At 36.3% G+C, this 26,462-nt stretch overlaps 1 protein-coding gene across 3 annotated transcripts in view; it reads left to right on the top strand.

The window, feature by feature from the left end:
- Positions 1-26,462, top strand: part of ATM (ATM serine/threonine kinase) — a 140,176-nt gene that overhangs the window by 10,632 nt on the left and 103,082 nt on the right. For 2 of the 3 annotated variants that reach the window (XM_060018006.1, XM_060018005.1), the window contains 9 exons: positions 10,699-10,864; positions 11,513-11,751; positions 13,388-13,551; positions 18,184-18,353; positions 20,011-20,382; positions 21,878-22,072; positions 23,307-23,402; positions 24,209-24,434; positions 26,184-26,309. In XM_060018006.1, the coding sequence (XP_059873989.1) occupies positions 10,699-10,864; positions 11,513-11,751; positions 13,388-13,551; positions 18,184-18,353; positions 20,011-20,382; positions 21,878-22,072; positions 23,307-23,402; positions 24,209-24,434; positions 26,184-26,309 (1,754 nt within the window). The other variant, XM_060018007.1, reaches the window with a different exon arrangement.

Below are 26,462 nucleotides of genomic sequence, written 5' to 3'. Positions count from 1 at the left end.
GGCTCTGGGTGGCTTAATGGGTGAAAATGGTATTTGGCTTTAATGAGGTGACTTTAAGCCAGATGTCAAAGTCTTCTAATACAGCCACCTCTGAAAATTTAGAAACTCAGTATTTTTCATTGAGAAGTATTCAAGATAAATTGTGCTAACTTAAAAGACATTTATCTATATTTTTTACCATCAGTTTATCATTTCAAAATAAGATGTTTGTGGACCATAAACCCATGACCTAATCAGTGGTCTACATTGTATTCCACCGTTCCCACATGAATAAAGGCCTTCTTAGCTATTGCTTAATTTCTTATCTGGGGCCTTTGCTGTTGCTCTGAACACAAAGGAGGCTTTGTTCCAAACAGAGCCCTCAGTAAGCCTAGTGGCAGCCTTTAGAGAATAGGCCAGTGATATCTAGGGTACACCGACATGTCTGTCACCAAAATGGTTCAGCCTAAATATTTAGAATATTTGTACATTTTAGATTATTACTTGTAACTATGGGTCTCTGAAACAAAGGCAGTCGTTCCTCTAGTCTCTTTACTCTGATTCCATCATCTGGCATGTTCTCTGAAATTCTCTATTTTTAAGCAAACTACTTTCACTTCTGATAGTCAGTCTTTTTGTTGAATTTTTTTTTTAGTTAGTTACCGTCTCTGAAATTTACTTCTCTAATGAAGCCTGCTCAAGAAGTGAAGTTTACATTCAAAATATATTTGGTAGAGGTGGTGATTGAAGCCATGGTTATGGATTAGATTGTCTAGGGAGAGAGTTTAGAGTGAGATGAGAAGATGGCCTTAGTCTTCTAAACCAACATTTCCATATAAATTTTGGAATCAGCTTGTTGATTTCTACAAAAAATCCTGCTGGGATTTTATTGGTATCACGTTGGACCTATTGAACTAAGGAGCAATAGACATCTTAACATAGACTCTTCCAGTCCATGAACATGGTATATCTCTCCATTTATTTACGTCTTTTTTGATTTATCAGCATATAGAATTTGTATATTTTTGTTAGATTTATACTGCAGTAGTTTGTAAATTTTACTGTCTCTTTAAAACATTTTCTCTTCCATGTTGTTCAGAAGTACTGTTGACTTTTGTATACCATATTGATCTGGGACCTTGCTAAAATTGCTTATTAGATCTAGGAGCTCTTTTGTTCATTCTGGGGAATTTTCTATTTAGACAGTTGTGTCATCTGCAAGTAGAGAGTTTTTTGTTCCTTCATTTCTGAGCCATGTGGCCTTATTTCTTTGTTCTACCTTATATTGACTAGGACCTCAGTATGATTTTTTTTTTTAATGGTAAGATGGACATAACATAAAATTTACCATTTTAACCATTTTTGCATATACAATTCAGTGGCATTAAGTATATTCACATTGTTATGCAACCATCACAACTCATTTCCAGAACTTTTTTCATCTTCCAAACTGAAACTCTGTACCCATTAAACGGGAACTTCCCCTGCTCCCCACCTCCAGCTCTTGGCAGCCATTCTACTTTCTGTCTCTGAATTTGACTACCCTAGTACCTTCTGTAAGTGAAATTGTACAGTGTTTGTCCTTTTCTGAATGGCTTATTTCACTTAGCATAATGTATAAGGTTCATCCATGTTGTAGTATATGTCAGAGTTTTCTTCCTTTTTAAGTCTGAATAATATTCCATTGTATGTGTATACTACATTTTGTTTATCCATTCATCTGTCATTGGACCCTTGGATTGTTTCTACATTTGGATATTGTGAATAACTCTACTATGAACATGGTATACACATAGCTCTTTGAGTCCTTGCTTTCAATTGGGTATATATTCAGAAGTGGAATTACTGCATCATACGGTAATTCTGTGTTTAATTTTTTGAGTACCCACCATACTGTTTTCCACAAGGGCTACACCATTTTACATTTTCATCAGCAATGCACAAGTGTTCCAATTTCTCCACACCTTCACCAACGCTTTTTTTTTTTTTTAAAGCCACTGGTATTACTTTATCACAAAGAATTCAGATCTTTCCCTGAATTTTCACAAGCACACCATAATCTAGTAATAAAGCACCTCCCCATCCCCAGTTTTGCTTATTTCCCAAACTGATTTTGGCTGATAGCTTCCTCTCTAATACGGTTATCACTTAAAAAACACAAACATTCAAAACTAAAGATACAGTGGATTACTAACTGTAACCTTAGCAAGCCTACATGGATTGTTTGCTACCAAATATTACAGTAATTTTACAGTGATCACAAGTCATTAGGTTCTCCTTATTACAATGACGACGAAAAGTAAAAACTCTTGCTGTTTCTAATACTTATCACAAAGAAGAGATATGCTTTTAAGGCAGGAAGTAACACAAAATTCCTTTAGAAGTCATTGCATTTTCACTTTGCTCAAGTTTTCAACTGCAAAACCTCAGTGAAAACCCAGAAGAGTACATCTCACCATCTTAAGTGCACTCCAAAATCTCAAGCTTACTTTAAAAGCCCACAATATGGGTATTTAAAGTCTTTTCGAAGACCTCTCCCAAATACCACACATCTTCAGATAAACCACGTAAGGAGCTTGAAAGCAGTGAAGGATGTTAACCTGCTGATGCAAATTTCTGACACCAATCTTTCAAGCCACCAATAACCAGGTCTTAGTTACCTTTTCAGTCCTCCCCATCTTGCAGCAAAGCAATTTTGCTTTTTCCCCTGCACTTAGCAGAGTTCTAAGCATTTTAGAAAGTTTCCAAGTGACTTTTTTTTTTGCTTCCAAGCGATAATTTAACTAGCATTAACAATTTACTATTAACCAGTATTTTCTTGGCCCATGAGCTCTATATAATTCCCCAGAGCTCTGCCTACTGATCTTTTCAGAGAATTCCCTTCAACCCACATTCCCTACCACTCCCACCCTCTACAACCCACACCTAACCACAACCCTCCCCCCTTCTCCCTTTCTTCACGCCCACCCCTCCCAGCACCTGTGGTAGGCTTTTCCCTCCCCACCACCCCTCACCTCAGGGTCCTCCCATTTGAACACTAAAATTACTCTGAAATCTGATCAAGTAAAATCGAAGTTAAAAAACACATAGAGCAAGATGAATCAAAGATCACTATCGGTACCCTGACCACTCCCTTCTTAGTAGGAATGCCCAAACTAGACCTGCCATTTCTATCATAATTGGGGCATGACCAACTCGTATCTCCAGCACAGTACAATGACCCCCCTCAATTTGCCAGTTGGCTCATTTAAGTATTTGCCTAAGGCATTTCCATCTTGAACACTTTCCCAACACGCAGATTATATCATCACACTAAGAATTCCTCCGACCAATGCACAGGAAGGCGGGCGGGTAGATGAGAGGGTCACTGGGATGCATCTGCAAGCTCCATCTACAAGGCAGCACTCTGTGTTGTGGCATCGTGTTAAAATGTTCTACAGCTTACGAGTCCTCTGGGAGCAAGGTTCGTAGCACAAAACTAGTACAACAGAAGGCTGAATTTAGAAGATGCAGCATCTGAAAACCTCCACCCCAGAACAGGACAGGTGCCTGGTGGCATTCACGTGCCCAGAGATCGCTGCTCCCGGATTACACACTCAAAGCAACGCATCTGCTGAAGGCCCCGGATGCATCTGCTTTGGACTTTTAAAGATTGCCCCCTCATAAGCTCATCTGAAAACGTTAAAGGATGGTCTCCTGAATGAATACAGGGCTTCCTGAGCAAGGCCTGGAAACAGGACAATGGGGAACTCCTCCTCCTAAGCCTCTGGAAATTCAATCTGTAGACATCAATTTAGGCGGGCTCTCTCCTCCTCCAGGGTCTCCCCTCCTGCACTGCTACGACTCACACTGGACAGGGGCTCCATTTCTCCTGCTGCCATCAGCTTGCCATGATGAACACAGATTACCAGAAGCAATGTTTTAAGTGAAGGGGTAACCTCGAAAGAGTTAAGAGGGAGGAGGAGGGGCAGAGTGAGGTCACAGAAGAGGTAAGCATGGAACCTAGAGGAAAAGTCTAAAGGGGTGCACTGCCACCGCCCTGGGCCAGAACTGTCAGCCCCGCGAAGCTAATTTCAGTTTCCACAACACCAGGCCTCATCCCCAGGCGGGTTCACAACGCTCTGTACAGGAGCGGCGCCCTCCTAGAGGTCAGGCTCCCCTTCTCCAGCAAGCAGCTGCGACAGCCAGACCTGGGTGTTGTCCTCCCCCCGGGTTACTGTGGGCACTTCTGACGCAGCTCTTCCCAGCACAGTTCCCCCAACATCTAGTCTCCCCTTCAACCTTCCTTCTCCTGGCACCCTCACCCCCCCAGTCCCATCTAACTCTGCCATCTCCCCCACCTGTCCCCTGAGACCCTAAACTGGCCACCTCCTCCCCCAGAACTAAGCACAGGCCCCCTGCCCTCCCTGTCGCTAACTCCTCAACACTTCTTTTTCTTTCTCTCTTTTTTTGATAATAGCCATCCTAATGTAAATGTGTATGAAGTGGTGTCTCATTGTGATTTTGATTTGCATTTCCTTAATGACTGGTGATGTTGAACTTTTCATGTGCTTATTGTCCATTTGTATATCATCTTTGGACAAAAGTCTATTCAAATCTTTTGCCCAGTTTTTAATCGGGTTGTTTGTTTTTTGTTGGATTGTAGGAGTTCTTTATGTATTCTATATTAATTCCTTATCAGATACATGGTTTGGAAATATTTTCTCCCATTCCATGGGATGCCTTTACCTCTGATGATAGTGTCCTTTGATGCACAAAAGGTTTTGCTTTGATGAATACAGTCTATCTATTTTTTTGTTGTTGTTGCCTGTGCTTTTGGGGTCATTTCCAACAAATCATTGCCAATCCAATGTTATGAAACTTTCCCCCTGTGTTTTCTTCTAAGAGATTTATAGTTTTTCCTCCAATATGATTTTGATTAGGAGTAGTGAGAAGAGACATCCTTCCTTGTCCTGTTCCTGGTTTTAGGGGGAAATATTCAGTGTTTGATCATTAGCATATTAGCTATTTTTAAATAATTAATTAATTAATTTTGGGCTGCGTTGGGTCTTCATTGCTGCACGTGGGCTTTCTCTAGTTGCAGCGAGCGGGGGTTACTCTTTGCTCCAGTGTGCGGGTTTCTCATTGTGGTGGCTTCTCTTGTTGTGGAGCACGGGCTGCAGGCGAATGGGCTTCAGTAATTGTGGCTTGTGGGCTCAGTAGTTGTGGCTCACGGGCTCTAGAGCACAGGCTCAGTAGTTACGGCACATGGGCTTAGTTGCTCCATGGCATGTGGGATCTTCCCGGACCAGGGCTCGAACCCATGACCCCTGCATTGGCAGGTGGATTCTTATATGCTGTGCCACCAGGGAAGTTCAGCATATTAGCTGTTAATACAGGTTGAGGACATTCCCTTCTATTCTGGTTGCTCATGGTTTTTTATCATGAATGGATATTGAATGGATATGAATTGAATTTTTTTCTGTATATATTGAGATAATCATGGTTTTTTTTTTTTTTTTTTTTGCGGTACACGGGCCTCTCACTGCTGTGGCCTCTCCCGTTGCGGAGCACAGGCTCCGGACGCGCAGGCTCAGCGGCCATGGCTTACGGGCCTAGCCGCTCCGCGGCATGTGGGATCTTCCCGGACCGGGACACGAACCCGTGTCGCCTGCATCGGCAGGCAGACTCTCAACCACTGCACCACCAGGGAAGCCCAATCATGGTTTTTTTTGTCTTTAGTTTATTGGTATGGTGAATTATGTTGATCAGTTTTTCACAGGTTGAGTCAACCTTGTGTTTCTGGGATATACCCTATTAGGGCATGATGTATTATCCATTTTGTATGTTACTGGATTGAATTTGGAGGTGGTGGTGGTTGTAAGGTTTTTAATTATGAATTCAATTTCTTTAATAGATGCAGGATTATTTAGGTTACATATTTTCAGTGACCTTTGGAATTTGTTTCTTTAAGAATTTGTTCATTTCATATAAGTTGTTGAACGTATGAGTGTAAAGTTGTTCTTGAACATTATTGTCTCATTATCCTTTTAATGTGCTTAGGCTCTGTAGTGGTATTGCCTCTTTCATTACTGAGTCTGATCTTATAATTATTAGTTCCTTACTTCTGATTGTTTTGGATTTCATTTCTTTGGTTTCTTAAGCTTAGATCATTGATTTGAGAGCTTCTTTCCAAGTATGTGCATTTAATGTAATAAGTTTTTCTCTAAACACTACTTTAGTCACATCTCACAAATGTTGACAATGTTGTTTTTTCTTTTTCTTCAGTTCAAAATATGTTCTAGGTTTTTTTGAGGGTTTCCCTTTGACCCTGGATTATTTGGAAGTATGTTGTTTAATTCCCATTCATTTGGGGTAATTCTCCTGTTTTGTTTTCCTTTTGTGGTTTAATGTTTTGGTCAGAGACCATGCTTTTTATAACCAAAATTATTTATAACTGTTATGATTTCTTTTATGATCAAGGATAAGGTCTAACTTGGTGAGTGTTCCATATGCATTTGAAAAGAATGTGTATCTGCTATTGTTGGATGAATTATTCTATACATGGCAGTTAGAGTCAGTTGGTTGATGGTGTTCAGTTGTATAACAAACTGGTGTGAAAGCATGAGTGACAAGTGAGAAAATGGATTAACAAATACAACGTTTTCAAAAGTTTTGGTTACAAGGGGAAGGGAAAGGGGGGTCCTATTAAAGAAGAGAGTGATTGAAGTATATATACATGTAATCAGAAGGATTCAGTGAAGAGAGAGTAGTTGAATACACAGGAAAATTGCTCATGTATGTTTTCTGAGAAGAAGGGATTCCAAAGCAAGAGCCCTAAGATTGTCCTAAGGAAGAAAATAGTTTTTCTAATTAGGTAGAAAGGAAGAAAAGTTAAAAACCTTCAGTTGCTTTCTTGTATAACTAATATAAGATATGGACTTCCCTTCAGGTCTTGGAAGTGCTACGTAGTTTTGCTTCTGCCTATCTCTCTGACCTTAAAGCCCACCCCATCCTTCTAATTTCTATGCTCTTGCTACAGTGGCCTTTATTCAGATTCTCTAACCCAGTGATTTTCAAACTTTTTTTTAATAGACTTTATTTTTTTAGAGCAGTTTTAGATTCACAGCAGAATTGGGCAGAAAGTACAGAGTTCCCATATATCCCCTGACCTCACACGTACACAGCAACATCCAGCACCAAAGCGGTACATTTGTTTCCGTCAGTGAACCTACGCTGACACCTCATATCACTCAAAGTCCATAGTTTACACTGTCACTCTTGGTGTTGTACATTCTGTAGCTTTTGAGAAATGTATAATGATATGTGTCCACCATTATTGTATCATAGAGAATAGTTTCACTGCCCTGAAAATCCTCTGTGCTCTGCCTATTTATTCCTCTCTCCACCTTGATCCCTAGCAACCACTGATCTTTTTAACTGTCTCTATAGTTTTGCCTTTTCCAAAATGTCATATAGTTGGAATCATACAGTATATAGTATTTTCAGAGGGGCTTCTTTCATTTAGTAATTTGCATTTAAAGTTCTTCCATGTCTTTTCATGGCTCGATAGCTCATTTCTTTTTAGCACTGAATAATATTTCACTGTCTGGATTTACCACAGTTTAATTATCCATTCACTTACTGAAAGACATGTTGATTGCTTGCAAGTTTTGGAGATTATGAATGAAAATGCTATAAACATCTGTGTACAGATAAGTTTTCAACTCATTTGGGTAAATGCTGAGGAGCGTGATTGCTGGATCATATGGTAAAAGTATGTTTAGTTTTTTACGAAACTGCCAAACTGTCTTCCAGAGTGGCCATTGTCGATTTCTATATTAAAAATCAGTAAAGCATAATTTTTGTAATTAGTTTTAATTAAAAAATAGGAGCGCTAATATTTTCTTCTGACATAGCTATGGATCATCTCACACACTCCTGTTTAGAAGGTATAAGCTCTTTCTTACCTGTGGCATTTGTTCTTTTTTCAGAGGCTACCCTTTGTATGGCCTGTTTTTTCTTGTCCTTCAAGTCTCAGTTTAAATGTCACGGCCATTTTCTGATTGCTTTTCCTAATTTCTTCCTCTCTTTTTATTTTCTACTGTGGTACTCTTTCCTTCATAGTACTTTTGTGAAAATAAATGACACGCTTCTAAATAATTCATGGGTGGAAAGAAAATTCTCAAGGCATGTTTAAAACTGAATGAAAATGAAAATTACAACATATCAAAATTTGTGGAATGTAGCTAAAGTTATGTTGAGAGGGTAATTTATAGCATTAAATGCCTACATTAGAAAAGAGGAAAGATATCAAATTAGTAATCTTAGCCTCCATCTCAAGAAACTAGAAAAACAAACAAATCCAAAGACTTCAAGCAGAAGATAAGAACAGAAATCGATGAAAACAAAACAGTAAAGGAAAATTATTGAAACAAAAAGCTGATTCTTTGAAAACATCAAAATCTAGACCCTCTAGCAAGAGTGAGTAAGGTAAAGAAAGACACAAATTATTGATATTAGGAATTAAATGGGATATAATTGCAGATTCCACAGATACTGAAAGAATAGTAAGGGAATGCTATAAACAACTCTACACACATAAATTTGATGACTGAAAATAAATGGAACAATTCCTTAAAACCACACACTATCAAAACTCACCCAGTATGAAATAGGTAATCTGTATACTTCTGTAACGAGTAAAGAAATCAAATCTGTAATTTAAAACTTTTCATTAAAAAATTGGGAACAAGACAAGGGTATTCACTGTCACCACTCCTATTCAACATTGTACCGGAGGTCCTAGCTAGGGCAGTTAGGCAAGAAAAGGATAATTGGCATACAGATTGGAAAGGAAGAAATAAAACTTCACATTTGTAGATGATATGGCTGTCTATGTGTAAAATTCCAAGGAATCTACATTTAATGATGTCTTTTGGGGTTTTATTTTATTTTAACTCCAGAAACTCCTTTTAAAAGAAAATTTATTGAAGAATAGTTGATTTACAATGTTGTGTTAATTTCTGCTATACAGCAAAGTGACTTGGTCGTACATATATACATTCTTTTTCATATTCTTTGCGTTATGGTTTATCACAGGATATTGAACATAGTTCCCTGTGCTATACAGTAGGACCTTGTTGTTTATCCATCCTATATATAAAAGTTTGCATCTGCTAATCTCAAACTCCCAATACTTCCCTCCCCTACACCTCCCTCCACTTTGACAACCACAAGTGTGTTCTTTATGTCTGTGAATCTGCAGAAACTGCTTTTTAATATCATGCTGTTTTGCTATCTGCTCTTTGAGCTTTTTTTGTTGTTGAATTCATGGAGAAAGGGAATTCATTTGGAGGCATGCACTGCCGCCGTTTTTGGAGAAGTAGGACTCTTTTGTTGAATGTCTTATACTAGCTTTTTTTTTTACCCACTTACTAGAGGAATATGTTGGATTCTGTGAGAACTGGGATAATTTCCCCAAGTAAAATAAAAGCCCTGAAAGTTGAGATTTAATCAGAGACAGAGAGTTGCATTGTTGCCTTTTCCTGTTTCAGCACTTTGCTCTTGCCAAGTAATAAGAAGGAAATGCTAAAGATAACGCCTCCTGTTTTTCTGTCTCCAAATTTGTGTGTGTTAATTCATGTTTTTACCATTATTTAGGTATTGCATGTAGTGAAAAAACTTTGGGAAGCACTTGTGTAGAGTTCTATAAAGTCAGATATGATAGGAATCATTTTTCTTACTACTTGATGTTTGAGGTTTTTATATTGTCCTTATTCTTTTGAATTTAACATTTCTGACTTTAAGCTATTTCTGCAGAATTATTTGACATATACAGTTGAAATTATTCTTAAGTCACTTTGCTAACTGAGGACTTCCTAATTATCTCTTTATGGGAAGAAAATCCTGCCTTAGCAACTTTGCTTTTCATTGTGTTGGGAGATAATTCTCAATGCATTTCACGTTTCTGCATGTCATGTCAAAGACATGACACTGACTATTCTTTTCCAGACTGTTTTTTAAAGTATGTACAGTGAGCCTTGGAAGATAGAGATGACAGAGATGATGGCCTCCTCCAGAACAAAGGAAGGTTTGCTTGCAGCTCATTGCTTGGGATATCTCTCCTGTATGGTAGCTCATCATTTGAACTGTGTCACTTGTCCCTCTTCACATTGCTTTTGAGATTGAGGAATTTATGCAAAAATGAAGGTACTCTGGCTACTCTCATTGCTGTGAGAAATAAATTGTCCTCTTTCTCTGATCAGGAATTTCATGTCTTCTGCCAACATCCGTGAAACTGGCATTCTAATTTGTTGGGTTACAAATAGCGTAAAGTCTCAGATTTTTCACAGTTCTTGACACACTTTACACACATTATTAATCAAATAGCACTAAGACAAAACAAAACAAAACTGTGGAGAGTACACTGTCAAGTGCTTTGTTAGGCCTAGCTGAAGGAATTTAGGGATAGAGAAGTTAAGTAGCTTATCTGAGATCTGGCTCTTAAACTGGTGTTCACATACTCTGCTGCCTGTAGTTCCTGTCTTGAAGGCAGTTTAATTTATAAAAATAAATATTGAGGGAATGCTCTTACTGTAGTAAGTATAAATTAATATAATTTTTAATCTTTTGTCTGTGGGATTATTGAAATTTAAATTGAATTTTGACATCTAAGTTAAATGTTTCGATAGCTTTCTTTTTAAAAACATAACTAACATTTTTTTTTTTTTTTTTAAGAATTGTTCTCTGTGTACTTCCAGCTGTATCTTAAACCTTCACAAGACATTAATAGAGTTTTGGTGGCTAGAATAATTGAAGCTGTGACCAAAGGATGCTGTTCGCAGACTGATGGATTAAATTCCAAATTTTTGGATTTTTTTTCTAAGGCTATTCAGCATGCAAGGTAATCTAATCTGTTTTTGTTTTGTATTGGAAATCCATTTGATCTTTTTGCAAGACTGTGTTTTAGATTGAGTAACTAAATTTTACCAACTTGAAAACATCATTGGCCGATTATAGTAGAACTAGTGGATTCCCAAGGAAAATGTTAGGTCCAGCACTTCCTGAATATCCAATATGCAGAACATGTAATGATGTTCTAGATCTGTCTTGCTTTTTTAATAACAGGAAAAGCTATATGGCCTCTAAATATTTTTATTTTCCTGAATTTTGAAGATAGTCGTAATGTGCTAAGAATAAAATGAAATAGGAATATATTTTGGAAATATCAGTATCTTATATTTGTGTGGCATTACCCAATTTATAATGTGAAATATTTTATAAATGGTAGGTATTACAAATTAGTTTTATATAATTTTAGACAGTGTTTCAGCAGCAGGGAGAGCTAACAGAGTGATCTCCCAATGCCGAATAGGAACTATTTTTTGTTGTTGCTAAGTAGTGCTGCTGTGATTTTTCTGAATAATTCTGAAAGTAAGGCTACTATTATTTGAAAATCAGAACTTTTTTTCTTTCAGCACGCAACTTCATTACTGTCTTCAGTTTCTGCATTTTCCCCTGTTATATTAAGTCTGTTTATTTTCTGTTACAGACAAGAAAAGAGCTCTGCAGGTCTAAATCATATCTTAGCAGCATTTATTATCTTCCTCAAGACTTTGGCTGTTAACTTTCGAATTCGAGTATGTGAATTAGGAGATGAAATTCTTCCTACCTTACTTTATATCTGGACTCAACATAGACTTAATGATTCCTTAAAAGAAGTAATTATTGAGTTATTTCAACTACAAATTTATATCCATCATCCAAAGGGAGCCAAAACTCAAGAAAAAGGTATAAAGAAAGTTTTTGCTATTTTGAATTTGCTTCTTCATTGAAATATAGAGGGTTAAGTATGAAATCTGTATGTTATAGGAGGTTATGACCTTCCTCTGGATTGCTTTGCTTGGTAATAGTGTCAGTCATGAGGATATTTTTCACACTTTTTTTTTTTTAATTTGAAGCTATGGTAGGTAGCAAATCATATCATGCCTTACCATTTGTTTAGTACAATGCTACGTTTTGTGAGGAATACAAACAAATATGAGACACTATTCCCTCTAGGAGCTGATTATGCAGCAATAATTAGGTGCTAAGAGGTGTGACGCAGACTGTAGGAGTAAAAGAATTTAGAGAAGACAGGATCTTGTTTATCTACATATTGCTTTTATTAGAAAATAAAATAGATAAATGTGGATTGAACCAGCCAGATTAGTCAGTTCCCAAGGAAGATAAATACATATTTGCTAGGGAAACCAGAAATGAATGACTTATCCTCCCTTCATTCATTTATGTTTGTCTTTCACCAAAAGGGTATTGCATGGATGATGTAGCTCCATTCAGTAGACAGGAACTTTACTGGGTGGAACTAGAATTGAATGAGTTCTCTCATGCTTAGGCTATGTTTTGAATCTGGCTTGTACTAGCCTTTGGACCAATTCATCATGGCTAGTGTAATGACCTTATTAAGGACATTAATTGAATAGTAGCTAAAATAGAGGAAAACTGTTTGTAGCCACTTTTTATCAAAAGCAGCTGTGTATGTTTCATGGGCTCTTCTAGTATGTATAGTTAGATGTATTTGTAGCCCATGAAACCACTGGAGGTGAAAGAATGGTGGCTTTCCTTAGTTTTTCATCTTTCACATAGCTCTCACCAGAATGAAAATCAGGCTTATTAAGAGATGGTGAGACATGTTTAGGGTTTTAGTTAAGTGCATGTTTAGGATCAATTGAAAATTGGCAGATGATGAGGCTGTCAGCAACACGAATATAGTTTTAGTATACATTAATAGACTTTATTAGGTTCTTTAATAGATTAATTAAATTCATTAATAGATTTTAAATAGGTTCTTCGTTTTGTGGGAGGAAACAGCCCCATTGTTCCCCATACTTGTTAGATCGTGGTTGGGAATATTATGCTTACCAGAGTTTGTAGAGTCATCATTTTAAGAGGGACATAAGTTGACTGGAGTGTGTCTAGGGAAAGATGACTGGGATGATGATAAGTCTGGATAACATGTTATTTGTACACTCGTTGAAGGAACTGGTAGTGTTTTTCTCTTAAAGACATACAGAGAAGTTGGTCCTTATGTATAAGAGGGACAGTATTAATTTGCTTTGGGGGAGAGAAGAAATTAAAGAAAGTTTGATTGAGATTTTGATTGAATTGGTTAGAGATAGATGAGAATATGGAAGAATTTTATAAGAAATACAGTTAACTGAGTGTGAAATGTGTGAAATGGACATCATTATGAAGTAGAGCTTGTAAGGATATTGTCAGAAGAGCCATTAGTACTAAATAGGCTGGACCAGATGTCTTCTAATGTTTCCACCTTAACAGCTGAATAGTTTTGTGGGAGTTGGCGGTGCAAATGGATTGTATGTATAAATTATATTTTAATTTAATTAATTATTTTTTAAAATTACAGGTGCCTATGCATCAAGAAAGTGGAAGAGTATCTTATACAATGTATATGATCTGCTAGTTAATGAAATAAGTCATATAGGAAGCAGAGGGAAATATTCTTCAGGATCTCGTAATATTGCTGTCAAGGAAAACTTGATTGAATTGATGGCAGATATTTGTCACCAGGTATAGTAGATCTTGTCACATTTTGAAATTTCTCATTCTCCTTTTATTGGCCTGTAAAAAGCGTGTAAAATTACTCGGTACATGTAACTATTCCTTTCTAAACACCATAAATATTTAGCATTGCCCTTCTAACTTAAGAGGTAACTATCTTGCAAATATAAACTTAGGGAAAACTGATGATGAACTTTTCCATTCTTAAGAAAACTGTCTACAAGCAATAAGATTATCCTAACCCTATGTGTTTTCTTTCTTTGTTTTTTTTCCTGATTTAGAAATCACATGACATAAAATTCATTATTTTAAAGGGTGTAATTCAGTGGTTTTTAGCATTTTCACTCTGTTGTGCAACCATCACCACTAATTCCAGAGCATTTCCATCACTGCCAAAACAAACTTTGTACCTATTAGCAGTCAGCCTCAATTCCCTGCTTCCAGTTCCTAGCAACCAGCCACTAATCTACTTTCTGCCTCTGTGGATTTGCCTGTTTTGGACATTTCATATAAATTGAATCATACGATGTGTGGTCTTTTGTGTCTGGCTTCTTTCACTAAGCATAATGTTTTCAAGGTTCTTCCATGTCGTACCATGAATAAGTATTTCATTCTTTTTTATCGCTGAGTAATATTCAGTTGTAGGGATATATTACATTTTGTTTACCCATTCATCAGTTGATGGCTTAATGTTTCTTTTTTTTTCTCCATAGAAGAAATTTTAAAATTTATGCAATTTTTAAAGGTTATACTCCATTTACAGTTATTGCAAAATATTGTCTATATTCCCCGTGTTGTACAATACATCCTTACAATAAACTCCCACTCATAGTTTGTTACCCCCCATCCCCCACTGGTAACCACTGGTTTGTTCTCTGTATCTGTGAGTCTGCATCTTTTTTGTTATATTCACTAATTTGTTGTGTTTTTTAGATTCCACATGTAAGTGATATCATACAGTATTTGTCTTTCTCTGTCTGACTTATTTCACTTAGCATAACGCCCTCCAAGTCTATCCGTGTTGCTGCAAATGGCAGAACTTCTTTCTTTTTTTATGGCTGAGTAGTAGTCTTTTGTGTGTGTGTGTATGTGTATATATATATATACATATGTATATACACTCACCAATCTTTATCCATTCATCTCTTGATGGACACTGAAGTTGCTTCCATATCTTGGCAATTGATGCTGCTGTGAACATTGGGTGCATGTACCTTTTTGAATTAGTGGTTTTGGTTTTTTTGGATATATACCCAGGAGAATTGTACTGGGTCATATGGTAATTTTAATTTTTGAGAAACCTCCATAGTGTTTTCCACATTAGCTGCACCAATTTACAGTCCCCCCAACAGTGTATGAGGGATCCCTTTTCTCCGCATCCTTGCCACTGTTTTTTATTTGTGTTCTTTTTGATGATAATCATGATAACCATTCTGACAGGTGTGAAGTGATATTATGGTTTTGATTTGCATTTTCCTGATGATTAGCATGTTGAGCATTCTTTCATGTGCCTGTTGGTCATCTTCGTTTCCTCTTTGGAAAAAATGTATGTTCAGGTCTTCTGCCCATTTTTTAATAATGTTGTTTGTTTGTTTGTTTGTTTTGATGTTGAGCTGTATGAGCTGTTTATATGTGTGAATATTAACCCCTTATAGGTCATATTATTTGCCAACATTTTCTCCCATTCAGTAGGTTGTCTTTTCATTCACTGGATAGTTTCTTTTGCTGTGCAAAAGCTTGTGAGTTTAATTGGGTCCCATTTGCTTATTTTTGCTTTTATTTCCTTTTCTTTAGGATATGAATCCAAAAAAGTATTGCTATGACTTACGTCAGAGGGTGTTCTGCCTGTGTTTTCATCTAGGAGTTTTACAGTATTCAGTCTTACATTTATGTCTTTAATTCATTTTATTTTTGTATATGGTATAAGAGGACATTCTAATTTCATTCTTTTACATGTAGCTGTCCAGTTTTCCCAGCAACACTTATTGAAGAGACTGTCTTTTCTCCATTGTATATTCTTGCCTCCTTTGTCATAGATTAATTGACCATAAGTGCATGCGTTTATTTCTGGACTCTCTATCCTGTTCCATTGATCTATGTGTCTGTTTTTGTGCCAGTACCACACTGTTTTGATTACTGTAGCTTTGTAGTCTTTATAGTCTGAAGTCAGGGAGTGTGATTCTTCCAGCTCTGTTCTTCTTTCTCAAGACTGTTTTGGCTATTTGGGGTCTTTTGTGTTTCCATACAAATTTTAAAGTTATTTGTTCTGGTTCTGTGAAAAATGCCATTCGTATTTTGATAGGGATTGCATTGAATCTGTAGATTGCCTTAAGTAATATGGTCATTTTAACAATGTTGATTCTTCCAATCCAAGAACACAGTATATCTTTCCATCTGTTTGTGTCGTCTTCAGTTTCTTTCATCACAGTCTTACGGTTTTCCAAGGACAGGTCTTTTGTCTCCTGTAGGCAAAAGGTTTATTCTAGGTATTTTATTCTTTTTAATGCAAGGTAAATGGGATTGTTTCCTTAATTTCTCTTTCTGGTAGCTCATTAGTGTGTAGAATTGCAACAGATTTCTGTATATTAATTTTGTATCCTGCGACTTTACTTAGTTCATTGATGAGCTCTAGTAGTTTTCTGGTAGCATCTTTAGGGTTTTCTATGTATAGTATCATGTCATCTGCAAACAGTGACAGTTTTATTTCTTCTTTTCCAATTTGGATTCCTTTTATTTCTTTTTCTTCTCTGATTGCTGTGGCTAGGACTTCTAAAACTGTTGAAGAAAAGTGGCAAGAGTGGACATCCTTGTCTTGTTCCTGATCTTAGAGGAAATACGTTCAGCTTTTCACCATTAAGTATGATGTTAGCTGTGGGTTTGTTATATATGGACTTTATTATGCTGAGGTATATTCCCTCTGTGCTTGCTTTCTGGAAAGTTTTTATTATAAATGGATGTTGAATTTTATCAAAAACTTTTTTGTATCTATTGAGATGATCATTTGGTTTTTATTTTTCAGTTTGTTAATGTGCTATATCATATTGATTGATTTGCAAATATTGAGAAATCCTTGCATCCCTGGGATAAATCCCACATGATCCTACTTTTTTAATATAAATTTATTTTTATTTATTTATTTGTTTATGGCTGTGTTGGGTCTTCGTTGCTGCGTGCAGGCTTTCTCTAGTTACGGAGAATGGGGGCTACTCTGCGTTGCGGTGCGTGGGCTTCTCATTGTGGTCGCTTCTCTTGTTGCGGAGCACAGGTTCTAGGCGCACGGGCTTCAGTAGTTTTCACTCACAAGCTCTAGAGCACAGGCTCGGTAGTTGTGGCACATGGGCTTAGTTGCTCCGCAGCATGTGGGATCTTCCCGGACCAGGGCTTGAACCCGTGTCCCCTGCATTGGCAGGTGGATTCTTAACCACTGCGCCACCAGGGAAGTCCCAGGTATGATCCTTTTACTGTATTGTTGGATTCGTTTTGCTAATATTTTGTTGAGGATGTTTTCATCTATGTTCATCAGTGATATTGGCCTATAATTTTCTTTTTTTGTGATATCTTTGTCTGGTTTTGATATCAGGGTGATGCTGGCCTCATAGTTCAGAATTGTTCCTTCCTCTGCAGTTTTGTGGAATAGTTTGAGGATAGGTGTTAAGTCTCTAAATGTTTGTAAAGTTTACCTGTGAAGCCATCTGTTGCTGGACTTTTGTTTGTTGGGAGTTTTAAAATTACTGATTCAATTTCATTACTGGTTATTGGTCTGTTCACATTTTCTATTTCTTCCTGGTTCAGTCTTGGGAGATTGTACCTTTCTAAGAATTTGTCTGTTTCTTCTAGGTTGTCCACTTTATTGGCATATAGCTGTTTGTTGTAGTCTCTTATGATCCTTTGTAGTTCTGTGGTGTCAGTTTTAACTTCTTTTTCGTTTCTGATTATATTGATTTGGGCCCTCTCCCTTTTTTTTCTTGATGAGTCTGCCTAAAGGCTTATCAATTTTGTTTATCTTTTCGAAGAACCAGCTTTTAGTTTCATTGATCTTTTCTATTATTTTTTCAGTCTCTATTTCATTTGTCTAAAACCTATGCGACACATCAAAAGCAGTTCTAAGAGGGAAGTTTGACCTCAGAAAACAAGAAAAATCTCAAATAAACAACCTAACCTTACATCTAAAGGAGGTAGAGAAAGAACAAATGAAACCCAAAGTTAGTAGAAGGAAAGAAATCATAAAGATCAGAGCAGAAGTAAATGAAATAGAGACAATGTTTCTTAAGTAAAACTTTTCCCCAGAGATTTGGTTACCATCCATTTCACATGTGAAATATTTTCTTAACACTAAGTTTATGATTTAATATCTTTGAAAATAGAGGTTTTTGCTTTACTTTTAGATGTTTTGGTGCTTTTAATAAAGTTTCTCAGGAACTAAAACTAATAACTTACTTGGTAATATCTGCTTTCTAGAGAGCCATTATTGTCTGCAAAATGTTTGTCACCATATTTTCATATTCATATATTTCTGTAGTTTATTACTCTTGCTTTATGACTAACCTGTATATTCATCTAAGAAGGAACATTTTTTCCTAATGAACTATTAGAAACAATAGCAGTATTAAAAAAATAGATTTTCCTTTTGTTGTTTTACAGGTTTTTAATGAAGATACTAGATCTTTGGAGATTTCTCAGTCTTACACAACCACACAAAGAGAATTTAGTGATTACAATGCACCTTGCAAAAAGAAGAAAATAGAATTAGGCTGGGAAGTAATAAAAGATCATCTTCAGAAGTCACAGAATGATTTTAACATTGTGCCTTGGTAAAATATTGTTTTTTTCTCTTTCAATATCATTTTAGTCTCATTAATTTTTCTCACAAGACCCCGGTATATTCCTTTACCTCATTGGCCTGGCCAGAACTAGGTCACTCCCAAAGCAATGACTGACAAAGGGGAAGGTGATTACTAGGACATGTGAGATCAACCACTGTGGTTTATCTGCTGGAAGCCAGGAATAGGGCACCTTTCCTAAGCATATTGCCATAGCAAGGAAGAAGGAGAATGGCTGCTTGGTAGGCGATCGGTACTGTGTGCCTCGTGGAATTCACTGAGTTGTATACCTCAACACAAAGAAATTTTACCATGCTTGGCACCTTCTAATAGAATTAGATTAGGAAGAAATTAAAGATAGTATTCAGAAATCACAGAATAATTTGGACCTTATGCCATGATAAAGGTTATTTTTACTATTTGCTCTGTTCTTTTTTTAAAATTTGTTTGTTTTTGGTTGTGTTGGGTCTTTGTTGCTGCGCACAGGGTTTTCTCTAGTTGCAGCGAGCGGGGGCTACCCTTCTTTGTGGTGCGTGGGATTCTCATTGCGGTGGCTTCTCTTGTTGTGGAACATGGGCTCTAGGTGCATGGGCTTCAGTAGTTGTGGCACGTGGGCTCAGTAAGTGTCGCTCACGGGCTATAGAGCGCAGGCTCAGTAGTTGAGGCACACGGGCTTAGTTGCTCCGTGGCATGTGGGAATCTTCCCAGACTAGGGCTCGAGCCCGTGTCATCTGCGTTGGCAGGCGGATTCTTAACCACTACGCCACCCGGGAAGTTCCATTTGCTCTGTTCTTTAGTCTCATATAGCATTTGCAGTTATTTAAGTAATTAAATAAATTGTGGAATTCTTTGGAATCACAAAATATTAGGTCTGTTAGGAATCTGTAGAATTCATGCAGCTCAGCCTTTTTGCTTTATCAAAAAGACAACTGCAACTGAGAAAGGTTAAGCAGCTTGCGTAAGGACAGTTAGAAATTTGTAGATTACAGTCATACTTTTGTTAACAGTGCTCTTTGATTTTTCCTCTGTTGATGTAATGTTTAAATATAATTGAGTTGTGGAAGGAAATCGTATTGATTTAGATACCTATTGCTAAATTTTCTATAGTTGATGTTGCAAATTTCATATTCTTTAATTTGTCCACTTAGTGAAGTCATTTATTGAACACCTACTATGTGCCAAGCATAAGGGATAGAGGGTGAACAAGATATAGTTCCTATTCTTGAGTAGCACTCATTTTAGAGAACTCGCAGCAAATACTTACTGAATTAACTGAATTAACGTCAAGGGAAAACAGTTTTTGGGGTTTTTTGTTTGTTTTACTGTTCTAGAGGAATATTATTGGTGGCCGAAGAGCAGGGATGTGTGTGATAAGTAAGAAGTAGAATGTTGGTAATTTAGTTATTTAAAGTTACTGTATAAGCAAAATATGATAGCTTACCCAGCTAGCCTAAATGTTTTCAATCTTCTTGCCACTTTAGGAAGTAGGGCCTAATAAATATTAAGAGCCAGTTTATTATGAGAGTAGTCTGGAAAATGATGATGATAATATTCTAATTAGGATATTATAAGAGTACTATGTCTATATATTTTCTTTTAGCCTCTTAATGGATTTGAATAATTTTCAAATTATTTATACTTTTTTTAGGTTACAGATTGCAACTCAATTAATATCAAAATATCCTTCAAGTTTACCTAACTGTGAGTTGTCACCATTACTAATGATACTACACCAGCTTCTACCTCAACAACGACATGGGGAACGCACACCATATGTGTTACGATGCCTTATGGAAGTTGCATTGTGTCAAGGCAAGAAATCAAACCTAGAAAGCTCTCAAAAGTCAGATTTATTGAAACTCTGGATTAAAATTTGGTCTATTACTTTTCGTGGTATAAGTTCTGAACAAATACAAGCTGAAAACTTTGGCTTACTTGGAGCCATAATTCAAGGCAGTTTAGTTGAAGTTGACAGAGAATTCTGGAAGTTATTTACTGGGTCAGCCTGCAGACCTTCATGGTAAGTTGACTATGGATTGTATTCTATTTTGCAACATATATATATATATATATTTTTTTTTTCCCCCCTGAGTTTTATAATTTCTAACTTCAGTTAAAGATATGTTAAATTCTGTTTCAGATGCTTTTGTTGCTTGTCCGGGAAGTCTTAATAAATAAATAAGTGTAATTTAGTTTCAAATGTGAAGAGATTACTAAGGCCAGTTTTAAAGAATTAAGTGTTTATATTTCTTTTATTTGTAATTGACAATTATTTTTTGCTCAATCTTCATAAACTTTATTTTTTTTTAGTACTACATACTGTTACAATAAGAGATAGTTCTTAATCAAGAATTTTCTCAAATGTAGTCAGACTTTTTAGAATTTTTTTGTGTTCATTTAGTCCATAGAAGTTTACTAAATGTCTACAGCATGCCAGGCACTGCCCTAAGCATTGGAGGCACAGTGATAAATAAGATAGACAAGGTCGCTGTCCCTGAAAGAGCTTACTTTTTTTTAAATTGAAGTATAGTTGATTTACAATGTTGTGTTAGTTTCTGGTGTACAGCAAAGTGATTCAGTTTTATATATATATGTGTGTGTGTGTCTGTGTATATATACACACACTCACACACATATATATATTCTTTTTCATATTCTTTTGCATTATTGTTTATTACAGGATATTGATTACAGTTCCCTGTGCTATACAATAGGACCTTGTTGTTTATCTATTTTACATATAATAGGTTTTTTTTAACATCTTTATTGGAGTATAATTGCTTTACAATGGTGTGTTAGTCTCTGCTTTATAGCGAAGTGAATCAGCTGTACATATACATATATCCCCATATCTCCTCCCTGTTGCGTCTCCCTCCCACCCTCCCTATCCACCCCTCCAGGTGGTCACAAAGCACGGAGCTGATCTCTGTGTGCTATGTGGCTGTTTCCCACTAGCTATCTATTTTACATTGGGTAGTATATATAAGTCCATGCCTCTTTCTCACTTCGTCGCAGCTTACCCTTCCCACTCCCTGTGTCCTCAAGTCCATTCTCTATGTCTGTGTCTTTATTCCTGTCCTGCTCCTAGGTTCTTCATAACCTTTTTTTTTTAGATTCCATATGTATATGTTAGCATATGGTATTTGTTTTTCTCTTTCTGACTTACTTCACTCTGTATGACAGACTCTAGGTCCATCCACCTCACTACAAATAACTCAGTTTGTTTCTTTTTATGGCTGAGTAATATTCCATTGTATATAAGTGCCACATCTTCTTTATCTATTCATCTGTCAGTGGACACTTAGGTTGCTTCCATGTCCTGGCTATTGAAAATAGAGCTGCAGTGAACATTGTGGTACATGACTGTTTTTGAGTTACATATAATAGTTTGTATCTGCTAATCCCAAACTCCTAATTTATCCCTCCCCCACCTCCTTTCCCCTTTGATAACCATAAGTTTGTTTTCTATGCAAAGAGCTTACTTTTAATATTAATTGTCCTTTGTTTTGCTGTAGTCCTGCAGTATGCTGTTTGACTTTGGCACTGACCATCTGTGTAGTTCCAGAAACAGTAAAAACAGGAATGGAGAAGAATATATATGATGTAAACAGAAATTTTTCTTTAAAGGAATTGATAATGAAATGGCTCTTATTCCATCAGTTAGAGGATGACTTTGAAGACAGTGCAGAGCTGCCTCCAATTCTTCACAGGTAATTTGAGTTCAGTTAGCATGCTGCTGGCTTTTGTTTTGTTTTATAAGGTGCCCTCCATTTCTTGTTTGATATTAGATGGCTTTATTTTACAGTGATCATACAGGATTTCCCAGAATTAGTCCTAGAGATTAAACAGTCCCTTTGTTTTTATAGTGTTCTGTATCTTTGTGCCTGGATCTTTGTCCAAGTTCTTTTACTTTGTTTTCTCTCTCTGCCTAGACAGTGAGAATAAGGGGGATGTGCATGAAAAATATGTATATATTTCTTTGAGCACTTATATGTTCCTTTGTGATCGTCTGTAAATAGGTCCATCTGAACATATATCCAACTCATGTATATCCTGGAATCATAATGAGAGTATCTTCTAGGCGAAATATTTTAATGAGGGGAAGAAATGAGAAAAAGCCAAAATGGGACTTAAGCACTAGGATGGGAGCAGTTTGCCCACTTAACCTATCCACAGTCAGTAAATGGAACTGAGTGATTGGAGGACAGACCTCTGGATCCTAGTGATTTTACTTTAATGCCTTTTTTAAAAAAAATTTTTATTTTTAAAATTTTTTTATTTTTTGGCTGTGTTGGGTCTTTGTTGCTGCGTGTGGGCTTTCTCTAGTTACAGCGAGCAGGGGCTGCTCTTTGTTGTGGTGCATGGGCTTCTCATTGCAGTGGCTTCTCTTTGTGGAGCACAGGCTCTAGGCATGTGGGCTTCAGTAGTTGTAGTATGCGGGCTGTAGAGTGTGCAGGCTTCAGTAGTTGCAGCGCATGGGCTCTAGGGCACATGGGCTTCAGGAGTTGTGGCATGTGGGCTCAGTAGTTGTGGCTCGTGGGCTCTAGAGCGCAGGCTCAGTAGTTGTGGCACACGAGCTTAGTTGCTCTGCAGCACATGGGATCTTCCTGGACCAGGGTTTGAACCCATGTCCCCTGCATTGGCAGGCGGATTCTTAACCACTGCACCACCAGGGAAGTCCTACTTTTATTTCATAATTGTTTATGCTCTTTAAAAATTCAGTATGAGCCTGCTTCTAGGAAGTGTTGAAAATGATAGTAACGTGAAATGTATGCTCTTTAAGACCTGTTTTCAGATGTTAAATTCAGTAGAGATGAAAGTAGTTTTAATTTTGGATCCAAATTTTAGAGGTCAATATTTATAGCTAAACCTGGGTGTTTAAGTTTAAGAATGCTTTAAATGGCTTTTGGTCTTCTAAGTAAAGATTTTTATTTTACTTTATAGTAATTTTCCTCATCTTGCCCTGGAGAAAATTCTTGTGAGTCTCACTATGAAAAACTGTAAAGCTGCAATGAATTTTTTCCAAAGTGTGCCAGAATGGTATGTATTTTTAATAGAGTTCTGTGTTATTTTAAGATACGGCTTTAATTAACAAAGATAATATTTTAGCAGAGTAGTAGCTACATCTTAAAAATTATGAACTGAATTGGTCAATTAAAAAAATCATAACTGTTAGCAAGGGAAAAGTTTCTTTTAATTCAATAATTATACTTTATATCCTATAGTTTATATTTATGCTGGGATATTAAGAACATAAACATCATGTGGAAATGAGTTCTTTAAAGATGTGACCCATTTTTATATGTCAAATAAAATCTGACTCTTCGCTAAAAACTAATGATAATTGAGGATAAGGGAAACAAGAATAAATCTGAAAACCTCATTTTAGTTGATTGACTCAAGAGGCTTATGTTTATCACTGTGACTGAAAATGATTCACTGCCATGAAGATTCCTATTCTTCCTCCAGAGGGCATAAGATGAAAAAAGATCTATATTTTGGAGAAATCGAAGGTGAAAAAAGGGAACTGTTTTCAGATAATGTTATTCTTAGTGTTTATATCTGTTGTTAATTTTTTTTAATACTTTCTGAATTTGCCTTTGAAACTGTAACTTTTATTTTTTTGTTTATTAGTAAAATTTGCTACTGAATAATGAAATTGTATACAAGTAATTATCAAAATCCAAAGAAGAGAAGCATTTAAAAGAATAATTCACTAATTGTATAAGCAGTCTTTGAATAATATAGATGCTATTAATGTTTTTATTTGTAATAGATTGCTGCTATATGAAGGTGAAATAATAGATAATTTGATTTTACAAATTAAGAATCTTATTTCTTTGAAGTGAGCAACACCAAAAAGATACAGAAGAACCTTCATTCTCAGAAGTTGAAGAACTATTTCTTCAGACAACTTTTGACAAGATGGATTTTTTAACCATTGTGAAAGAACATACTACAGAAAAGCACCAATCCAGTGTAGGCTTTTCTGTCCACCAAAATCTCAAGCAATCACTGGATCGCTATCTTCTGGGATTGTCAGAACAGCTTCTAAATAATTACTCATCTGAGGTGAGATTTTCAAAACAAACTAAAGCCTATATTTGATTCTACTTTGGTAGACTGTTAGGAAGCTTAATTTTAAAAGCAAAGTAGTAGCACATGGCTATATATAGGGAAAATTCAGCATGAAAAAAAGGAAAACTGAAGAAAAACAATTTGACTATTTTCTTTTACCAGGAATTCTCATAGACATTAAAGAAGTAGAATTCTTTGTGTGAGTTGATGAGTAGTAATAAAGGTTTTGAGCATAGTGATTGTTTGATGAAAAAGAACCTCAATACAGAGGAGGGAAATATTACAATAACAGAAAATGACATAATATAAACTGATCTAATAGATTTTGGTTGCACTTGAAGAGGGAGAAGTCATTAATAAATGAACTAGCAGTCACCCATATTTTAGAGGTCCTTTAGTAATGTCTCACATATCATTTCCTTTGTCCTCTTAAAATCACAAATTCTCTTCGTGTGTGCTGTTCTCTTGCCAAAACTCCTGTGTCTTTCTACCCATTTCTATGTGTTCAGATAATCCATATGTCAAAATCCTTGCTAAAGCCTTTCTTAGATAATCTCAGCCGTACATCTTTTAATTTTAATAGTACTTAATATTTCTTTTTCTTTTTCTTTTTTTTTTTTTTGTGGTATGCGGGCCTCTCACTGTTGTGGCCTCTCCCATTGCGGAGCACAGGCTCCGGACGCGCAGGCTCAGCGGCCATGGCTCATGGGCCCAGCCACTCTGCGGCATGTGGGATCTTCCCAGACCGGGGCACGAACCCATGTCCCCTGCATCGGCAGGCGGACTCTCAACCACTGCGCCACCAGGGAAGCCCAATATTTCTATTTTTAAATGACACTTAGCATCTTCTTTGTACCATATACACAAATATCTCTTAAACTATGCTAGAAGCTCATTAAAAGGCATATATAATTTTTATTAATCTTTGTATCTTCTGCAATGCTTAGTTATATGATAAATGATAAAATATTTGTTGACTAAAATAAAACCTACAAGCTACTCAAAGGGGTTGATTCAGTAGCCATAATTAATGATACAAACAGCCAGAGAAGAGACAGTGTGCCTATTTGCTCTATCTTGCCCCTATTACTGACTGACTTCTGGATTATAGTTGTAACCATTTTCATTACAAAGTAATGAGATCTTCCGTGTTTTCCCCTAAAATGATATTTCATACGATATAGGAACAGAAAAATCTGAAAATTTTATTTTTCTGTGTAACCTTTGCACATTCTTACATAATTCTATAAAATTGGTTAAGCAGTATCTACTGGCAAAAATGCCTTGTGCTAGTCTGTGGAGTGTAAAAAGCTGAATAAATCAAGGTTCTTATCTCTTAGAAGCTCAAAACGTCATTTTAATGTCTCTTATTATGAATCTAACTTCTACTCATGTTCTAAGAGTTACAGACATTTATTTGCCTATCAGTTTTTTTTCTTTCTTTTCTCCTTACCTCAGATATTTAAGGGCTTGTGTGTGTAGTACATTAAGCCACTTTAAGAAGAGATATATTACTTGGCCATTAAGACATACTACTTCTGTTTTTCCTGAGAACCCTGGTTATCACAACTCTGCAGGGATCCCTCAGATGGTTTTAGAGATGATCAGAATTATGCCACTATTAATTCAATTAACTGAACTTTTGTTTTTTAATATGTACATAAAATTTGCTCTTACAAAAGATAATAGTACTCGAAATGATTTACAAAATATAAAAATTTTTTATTTGGGTTTTACTTTAAGACTTCAAATTCAGAAACGCTTGTCCGGTGTTCAAGTCTTTTGGTGGGTGTTCTCGGCTGCTATTGTTATGTGGGTGTAATAGCTGAAGAGGAAGCATACAAATCAGAATTATTCCAGAAAGCCAAGGTAGGAAGATTTATGTCAATAATGTTTTGGATTAATTTGAATGAAATATATTCCTGGGAAAACTGGTATATTTGTTTGGAAAACAAATTTTTATGTAGGTTAGCTCTTTCTTTTTCATTTATGCAGTCTGAGAAGAAATGATAGTTGTATCTC

This window comes from Delphinus delphis, chromosome 8 (genome assembly GCF_949987515.2).
Source record: "Delphinus delphis chromosome 8, mDelDel1.2, whole genome shotgun sequence".
In the NCBI taxonomy this organism is placed as follows: domain Eukaryota; kingdom Metazoa; phylum Chordata; class Mammalia; order Artiodactyla; family Delphinidae; genus Delphinus; species Delphinus delphis.
The sequence above is the reverse complement of the archived record's forward strand: the minus strand, read 5'-3'. Positions and strand labels throughout refer to the sequence as shown.